At 35.0% G+C, this 9,468-nt stretch overlaps 1 protein-coding gene across 1 annotated transcript; it reads left to right on the top strand.

Annotated features, from left to right (window-relative positions):
- The first annotated feature begins 2,006 nt into the window (after window positions 1-2,006).
- LOC18594593 (topoisomerase II-associated protein) lies at window positions 2,007-9,179 on the top strand. Its single transcript, XM_018125128.2, has 5 exons — window positions 2,007-2,306; window positions 3,237-3,382; window positions 4,322-4,378; window positions 5,088-5,151; window positions 7,094-9,179. Exons 1-5 carry the CDS (start codon window positions 2,261-2,263, stop codon window positions 9,166-9,168), a joined length of 2,388 nt encoding a protein of 795 aa, XP_017980617.2. The 5' UTR covers window positions 2,007-2,260; the 3' UTR covers window positions 9,169-9,179.
- Window positions 9,180-9,468: the final 289 nt, after the last annotated feature.

Genomic DNA, 9,468 nt, shown 5'->3' on the forward strand with positions numbered 1-9,468 from the left:
ATTGTAATGATGTTATTTGGTGTTTAATGAAATTCACCTTAACTTTTCAAAAAAAAAAAATAGCATTGTTAAAGCATAAACACAAAATTAAGCTTCAAACTACAAAATTAACAAAACCAAAAAGTCAATTGAAAAAAACCATAAAGAATAACATAAAAGAATCCAAAGGAAAATCAATCCAAAAATAAAAAGGAAAATAGAGTTAATAGGGGAGGTTGTTTTGGATTTTTAAGGAATAGGAAAAAAAAGAAAAAGAAAATGGAAAAGCAAGAATGAGAGTTGGCTGGTGGTTTAAATAAAAAAAAGGAGATAGAAGGATCAATTGTGAAAGAGATAAAGGAGAAAAATATTGTAAAGGAAAGAGGTAAAAAAAGAAAGAGGTCGGTTGGGTTAAGACATATGAGAAAAAAAATAGAAGATGTCATCGGACGAGAGATTAGGCTTTTTTAGAAAGGGAAGAAACAATCTGCAGAAGGGCAAAGAGAAGAGAAAAAAATGAAAGAGGGAGCGATCGTTGTAAATGGCCAAGGCCAACGATCGCTATGATGTCGAGGAACGAGGAAGGGAAAGAGGGTTGAGAGAAAAGGGTTGGTTGCTAAGGTTAGTGGGAGAAGAAGGAAAAGAAACTAAAATGAAAAAAAAAAATTTATAGATAGGGTTAAGGTAGGATTTTACTAGAGATTAAAACTACATCATTTTGTTGGGTAGAAAGAGGAAAAAAAGAAGTTGAGCCAAATCAGCTTTAGGCCAAACCCAACAACAATTGAAGTATTTCCTAACCCATTGATTGTCTTATTTATTTTTTATGTATTAATTTAAATTTATAAAATTATTTTAAAAAATCTTAAGAATAAAAAAAATTAAGTAAATAAATTTAATAATCACTTAGCAAAGTATTGAGAGATCTCAAGATTATTTTTCACAAAATGGATTATTTTTAAATAATTAGAAAAACATAGGATTGAAAAGTAGCGATTAAAAATGAAAATAATTTACAAAATTTTAATGAGTGTAATTAATATTCATTTTATTACAAGAATTTTTTAAAAAATGTCAGTATTTTTAAATAATTATCTGTAATTTATTATTACTAGTATTATTTATAATATTTCCAAATTTAAGATTACACCTTTTACTATTTTTTTTAATATTATTCAAACTTATTGAAAATTTTTTTGTACATTTTGTATCTAAAAATTTATTTACATAGAAAATATTGATCAATAAAATAAAGCTAAAGATGTATATATGATATCTAGTTTTTCTTTTTATTTTGTTATCTTATGCTATATATTTTTGTTTCAATTATTGTGACGATATGCAATTCTATTTACAATTCTTAATATCAAATGTTGATAAAGTTTCACAAAATTCACACCAATCAAATATTTAAAAAAATATGATATTATTACAATAAATTCTTCACTCATGATAAATCTCGGTGCGTATCGTGGTATCCTCTTAGTTAAGAATTAAGAGATATATATAACAACCAATTAATGAAGTTTGTGTAAAAAGCAAATGAAATAATAATAAAAATATAAAAATGAGGATATGTGACAAGTTTTTATAATATATACAACTAAATAAATAAAATATATAATAATTTAAAGAATTGAGTTCAATTTTTTTAAAATAAAAAAATATATTTATATTATGTTACAGAATATAAAAAAGATACAATTAGTGGTATAATAGTAATATAATTGTGGAAGATGCCAATCTTTTCTTGGAGGGCACCTTTCTTTCCCACTTCGTATGGAAGGCGGAAAAAATCCAAAGCCAAAAGGCACAACCCAAAAACGCCTAACAATATTAAAATTATTTAATTTTTACTCTCTTCCTTCGCCGCCCCCCTTCCTCTGCTCTGTATAATTCGTATTTTATTCTCTATCTAATCAGTTAATTAAAAAATAATAAAAAATAAAATTACCATCGTTATCTCTTTTTAGGGTTCCCTTCACTCTCTCTCTTCTATTTGTCTCAACAATTTTGACTTGAAAAAAAAAGCCCTTCAAGAAAAAAAAAAATCCCTTAACCATGAAATAATACTGTACAGATCTTCTATCCACCAAAACCAATTTCATTGCAAAGGGGTTTCTTGGTTTTTAACCTTTTTTTTGCCCTTTCTCTTTTAATTCCTTTCTTCTTTTTATTTTTTTAGATTTTAAAAAAATAAATTAGATTGGAGATTGAGTTAATTATTAGGGTTTTGTTTTTGGGTTTCGTTTTTTGAGTAGTATTTTCAAGTGTAGATACAATGGATGCTTCTGAGGATCTTAAGCAATTTGGCGATTCTTCCACAGGTTTGATTTTCGATTTTTTGGTCAATTTTGTTCATATTTTTCTTTTTTCAGTGAAATTAGCTTTGGGTTAGTTTTTTTTAGCTTGGTTTAAGCTTAAATCTTGGATGGAGTTAAATTTGAAATGTTGAAAGTCAACAAGTTAGTGTATAGTTGATTGTGAAGTTAAACGGGTAGCAGTTTACAAGAAAAGAAAAAATAGATCCAGAAATATTGGGTTTTTTATGCTTAGGATAGGGTTTTATAGCAAAAGCAATTCTGGATAATACTGTTTGATTGAGTTCAAAGTGGAATGCTGTTGTTTCGAGATGTTAAAAGTTTCTGGATTTAGATTGTTGCTTCATTTTATAGTGCGTGTAAATTTGCCACTACTGAAATCATAAAGGTCGATGTTGTGTACTAATGCACTCTGGTTTAATGATGAAATGCGTTTGTATTTTGGTTGGGTTGATTTTGATTATGACTGTTTTTGGTGGTTGGAATATTTGGGATTGGAGAAACTGTTTGTTGTACATATGGAGACCCACTGGCCCGTGGGCTTCACAACTGGAGGTAACCTGCTCCCATCTCATTAACCCATCCCCTGCCCATTCCCAAGGTTTGAACTTGAGACTTCAGAGGTGGGGTCTCAAGTTCTAACCATTGGGTTATACCCTTGGCATACAGTACAAATGGCTGTTATGGCAGTGCATGGTGGATTAGATAGTTGCTTGCTGTTTGGGTCTTAAGAAAAAAAAGAAGACTCCTTGTGTTTTGCATAATTTTGTATATACTTGGTGTTCTGGTGAAAAGTTTGGATTAATGTATGTTTTGGGTTGTTTTTCCTGAACATGTATAGCTACTAATTTTTAGTGAAATATGATCTGTTCTTTATGTTGTGAGTTTTTTTGTCAAAGAGTTTGTCTTTAGTAAAATAAGCTTTCTATGATGCAGGAGCTGCAGTATTTGATGCATCACAATATGCGTTTTTTGGAAAAGACGTTCTTGAGGAAGTTGAATTGGGGGGATTAGATGATGAAGAGGCGGAATTACCAGCAGTCGGACTTGAACAGGAGGAGTTCTTGTTCGATCGAGAGGAGGTTAATGTTCTTGTTTCATTTCAGTTTCCTTTTCCTGTTTAATTGTTCTTAGAAATTTATGCAGTGTAGGACAGAAGTAGTGACTATTAATTTGAAATGTAAATCTCACCCTACCCAACATGATGCTGAAAGGTAGCCTTCTGAAGCAATGCTAGATGCCTTTTTTTCCCCCTGTTTTCTTGAACAGATAGATGCCATTGCTTTAGTTAGTGTTTGGCATGCTATTTGTTATTTTAATGAAGTTCCGGATTTTATTGCTATTTACGGAGTAAAACTCTGTGGGAGGTCATATTCTGCAATGTTCCATTTTTCCTGGCAAGACACTGTAAAGCCTGTCCTCTGTATATTTCCCTTGTATATTCTGACCTTTATAAGTTGACAGTATGGCCATATAGGTTGGGCTGTTTTTTAAGTTAATTTTACTGGTCTCCTTGGGTCTGGGTCTTCACAATGAGAGGTAGCTCTTGTGTAAATTTTTTTTATGAAAATTATATCGTATAAGCACTTGGTCCAATGGCCCAGTCATCCTGTCAATAAAATTGTATTCCACATTTGAATAGGTTTTGCAGATTATGTTAGTTGTAGTTGGGTGCTTTTTGAAGTAAGGTTTGCTGTTTCTTGTATGCTTCCTGAAGCAGAATAGCAAATATTTTGACGAAGTAGCTAGAGTCTGATGAGGCATGCCTCACTAACAAAGGGAAATCCAAAAAGAGAGGAAATTGATCTCTTCCCCTCCTCTTTCTCTTTGTGAAGTTGTGCACTTCAAATGTTTCCTAATATGGTTAAAATTTCAAGTGTTGATTTAGAATTTTCATCACTTTAGGTGTTCTTTTGATGCATCTAACTATTTAATCTTCAAGTTTATTTATTTTCATAGTTGATTTCAAGTAGAATATTCATGCCCTAGATGCTTGGTCTAATTTCTTTTCATTTTTGCAGGGTGAGGTTTTGAGATCCTTATCAGACATTGATGATATTGCTAGTACATTTTCAAAGGTTAGTCCACTTCATAGTTACTTTATTTTGCAACTAGGATAGTCAAAGATCTTTTCCCCTCCTATAGATTAACTTCTATTTTGATCTGTTAGCTAATTTATTGTCTTTTCATATTTTCATGGCGTTAAAACAATTTAATCCTTGCACCTATCCTAAAAGTAGATTGTTGGGAGTTCAATCGTGCACAACTTGGTGCAAATGCCCCTGGAATTACATTTACCTTGTTCCCATGCAGAGTGAATTAATGGATGAAAACTCACCAAATTACTCTCTTTTACTTTTGAGCTCCTGTCTGTCTTAAGATATACAATAAATGTTTTACCAAGCTACTTTCCAAACTCTTTCAACAACTCTCAGTTTTCTAAGAATTGATCCTCCTAATTATTATTGTACATCTGTCAAGCAATGACACTAGCATTAAGCTACTTTTGGAATGAACCTTAACTTAGCCGATATTTGGCTTAATTCATGTAATTCATTGGCAAGGATTCTTTGCTTTTAGATTAAATCTCCTTGTTTGCTATCGACTAGATCAACTTCTTGAACTATTAAAAGTCCACAAAGGATAAAGTTCCTATCTTTTTCCTTTATATTTTAAAATTACAATTCACCAGTGGCATGTACTGAGATGCATGTTTCTTGGTGGTTTTGTCTAGCTTAGAGTTGGTGGTTGAGTGTTTGCTGATGCTTGCTTGTGATTTTCTTGCAGTTAAACACAGCTGTTAGTGGACCAAGAGGCTCAGGGATAATTGGTGATAGGGGATCCAGAGAAAGTGAGTCTATTAATCTCATAAATTTCTTTTATCAGTAATGGCCAAAAGAAAAAACTTTCTTCTATACGTAAATTGGTGATGATTGATGTAGTTGAGGTCCAATCACTTTTAGATTTGTTTCATGTAGAACTTTTGATGTGATCTATTTATCATCAATGCTGATTGGTGAACCTTGATGTATGCATCCTTTTGACTGCAGTGAAGTGTGGACTGTAGCTGTATGATTCCAGTTCACTTAATGGAATATTATGTACAAGTTCTGGAAAACTATCAAGTGATGTGAATAAAAATAAGACATCCTGGGATCAAGTGGAAGATATATAAAAAATTTAGATCAGGTTAACTATTTTCAGACTGTTTTTGGTTTTTAATGATTTCATAGCTAGAAAAAAGAAATGATAAAATTAGAGTTACTTGCTTCAGAATTGAGTTATTTGGTGAAAGGTCGTTGCTAGTAGCATCTGATAAGAGTTTTATACAGTTTTTACCACATAAATGCTTAGGTGTGGTGGACATGCTCCTTCTGAAAAAAGGCATTGGATAGTTGTACTAAAAATCTGCGATGGAGATCCTTTTTCAATTGGGAGTTGGTGGTTAATGGTTTTCCTTGGGAAGGGGCAGGGGTTGTCACAATGTAGACTGTTGTCTGTAAAGTAGTCAAGCAAAAACATACTAGAAATGCATTAAAATAGAATGTAAATCTAACCTATGCAAGACTTGTCTTTGATTATGAACCCTGTGTGTGTGTATATACATATATATGTATTTTAGGGTTCTAACATAATTTTGATATGTATGTGTGGAAGAGTTTTTGATAAATTTAGAGCGTTCTTGCCACCTTCAAATTTATTATTAAACTTGTTTTGTTTTTCCCCCTGCCTTCTTTTTTCTTTTTTGGCCTTCTCTAATGTTAATTAAATCGGAAAATTTGGATACATTCAAGTGCCTTAAGCATCTCAGGTGTGAACTTCATTGAATATCTCATCCTCGAACTCAACAACCTTCATGCACGAGATGAAGCTGTTCTTGTTATTCATATATATGGGACAGAATAAATGTTTGCAGATCGGAGTGAAACATGTTCCTTTAATAGCTATATTTGTCACATGACTTGAGTGAAATCCATTTGATGATGCTCACCTCAGTCAGGCTGTTGAAATTACTTTCTCCATTGTTTTGAAATTTCTTATATGCTGCTCTAAGCAAGACAATTGTAAGAATTAGATTCCCTAGTAGGCAAAATAATTAGTTGTAAATATAGCATTGGTGACATTCTTATGTCATGATATTCGTAATACTAATTAGTCAAAATGTTGTTATTGAAATCAATTGTTGTTGTTTCTAGCAGTGTTTATCAAGCCTCTTGATAATGTACTATAATTGTGTATGCGTCATTGACACTCAAAATCTTCTATGCTTCCGTCTGCCCTGTTACTAACATTTCTATGTCACTCGTTTAGTTTTCTCTTAATTAGGGTGATTGGATTGAGGCTGTGAGATGTAAAATGTGCAAGGTGCACCCGTGGCACCCCTTACATCATCGCAGTGAAGTAAAGCAGCAATTTCTACACACACACACCGACACATGTATATGATGAAGATGATTTTATGTATTTTATCGAATAAGCTTAAAATATATAATTTTGTCACTAAATGTTAAACAGTTTGGTCCAATCCGTTGCCTAATGTGCTCCATGATGATGCATTATCATAATTAACTGCTAGTCATCATCAAACACTAGTGCAAGGTTTCCTTCACTTCCATTTATAACAAAAAGTTGTGCATCAACCGTATTATCCATTACTTTTGTTTGTAAATAGTTATCTAGGCACTAGAACCCTACATTATCAGAGTGAAGGCGCTAACAAACATACATGCATATAATGCCATATTTATGTTGACATATTTCTCATTATTCTAAACATGGTGTTCTCCTTTAAGGTTCATCTGTTGCTGAATGGGCACATGGGGAGGAATTTCGTAACTGGTTTGATCAGCAGGCTCTTGAGACTGAAAGTATTCCAGAAGGCAAACGCTGGTCATCACAACCATATTCTTCTGTGCCCAATTTGGACTCAGAGCATCTGTACAGGACATCCTCATACCCTGAGCAGCAGCAGCAGCAGCTGCAACACCATCACAATCAACATTTCTCTAGTGAACCAATTCTAGTTCCAAAATCTTCTTACACTTCTTACCCTCCCCCTGGTGGCAGATCTCCACAAGCTTCACCAAACCACCATTCTGGTCACCTGAATATTCCGCATATGGCTGGTGGATCACAGATGGCTTCTTCGCCAAACCTCTCTTCCTTCTCTAATTCTCAGCTTCAATTGCCAGGTTTACATCATGGGTCACATTATGCTGGGAATATGCCTCAATTCCCTCCTGGTTTGTCTGTCAATAATCGGCCGTCAAATCAATGGGGGAGCCAGCCGAACTTATATGGCGGAGATAATACCAGTGTTTTAAACAATATGTTGCAACAACAGTTATCTCATCAAAATGGTTTGATTCCATCACAATTAATGCCACAGCTGCAGTCGCACCAGCAGAGACTCCAACATCCTGTTCAGCCATCATTTGGCCATTTGTCAGGGATACAGTCGCAACTATTTAATCCTCATCTTTCCCCATCCCCACCTCTAATGAACAAGTTTGAAGCTATACTTGGTCTTGGTGATCTGAGAGATCAAAGACCGAAATCAGCTCAAAGAAGTAGGCAGAATCCACGATTTTCTCAGCAGGGCTTTGATAACAGTGGACTGAAGAGTGATATTGGATGGCCTCAGTTTAGATCCAAATACATGTCTACTGATGAGATTGAGGGCATTCTTAGAATGCAGCTTGCTGCAACTCACAGTAACGATCCTTATGTGGATGATTATTACCACCAGGCTTGTCTTGCAAGAAAATATGCTGGGGCAAAGTTGAGACATCATTTTTGCCCAACTCATCTTAGGGATCTTCCTCCCCGAGCACGTGCTAATACCGAGCCACATGCGTTTCTCCAGGTTGATGCTCTTGGAAGGGTTCCTTTCTCTTCGATTCGCAGGCCTCGCCCTCTTCTTGAAGTTGACCCTCCAAATTCATCTGCTGTCAGCAACAATGAACAGAAAGTTTCTGATATGCCCCTGGAACAGGAACCAATGCTTGCTGCTAGAGTTACAATCGAGGATGGTCTATGCCTTCTTCTTGATGTAGATGATATTGACCGGTTTTTACAGTTTAATCAGTTGCAGGATAGTGGAGCACAGCTGAGACAAAGACGACAGGTTTTGTTGGAAGGCCTGGCTGCATCACTTCAGTTGGTTGACCCACTTGGCAAGAATGGTCATACAGATGAGCTTGCTCATAAGGACGATTTTGTATTTTTACGGATAGTTTCCCTTCCCAAAGGCCGGAAGCTGCTTGCAAGATACCTTCAGCTTGTTTTTCCCGGTGGTGAGCTTATGCGAGTTGTCTGCATGGCCATTTTCCGTCATTTAAGGTTCTTGTTTGGAGGACTACCCTCTGATCCAGGAGCAGCAGAAACTACAAATAACCTTGCAAGGGTTGTCTCCTCATGTGTTCATGGCATGGATCTTCGTGCACTTAGTGTCTGTCTTGCAGCTGTGGTTTGTTCCTCAGAGCAGCCCCCTCTTCGTCCGGTTGGAAGTCCTGCTGGAGATGGGGCATCTCTTATTCTTAAGTCTGTCCTTGATAGGGCAACGAAACTCATGATTGATTTTAGAGCTGCTGGCAATTATAATATGACCAATCAGTCCCTTTGGAAGGCCTCATTTGATGAATTTTTTAACCTTCTTACCAAGTATTGTGTAAACAAATATGATACTGTGATGCAGTCCTTGCGTTTGCAGGTCAAACCAGATATGGCAATTGATGAGTCAGATGCTACCAGAGCTATTAAGAGGGAAATGCCGGTTGATCTTTTACATGCATGTTTACCCCACATTAATGATCAGCAGAAAAAGCTGATATGGGATCTCTCTCAGCGGTCTGTGCTTGTAGAATAGTCATGAAGAAATGGTACTTAGGAAGAGTTTAAATTCGCACATGTTTGAGACAGCCATGTTGAAGTAAAGTATGGAGCAAGTGATGCCATGTGCTGAAAGGAATGCAATTAGCTATACTATTTCAAACGTATGGCTATGATGGAGCATCCTCAATGGTTCAGGTGAAGCTCTGAGGACATTTAAACTAAAGGTCAATTTAGCCCCTTTCAGATTTTAGCTTTTCTAGTTGATGTGTTTTTACCTTTAATAACATGCTGCTTTTTAGCAAAACATTTAAGTGGGCCTATGTGTATTACGATA

Source organism: Theobroma cacao, chromosome 7, assembly GCF_053813885.1.
Source record: "Theobroma cacao isolate CCN51 chromosome 7, ASM5381388v1, whole genome shotgun sequence".
NCBI classification, from domain to species: Eukaryota; Viridiplantae; Streptophyta; class Magnoliopsida; order Malvales; family Malvaceae; genus Theobroma; species Theobroma cacao.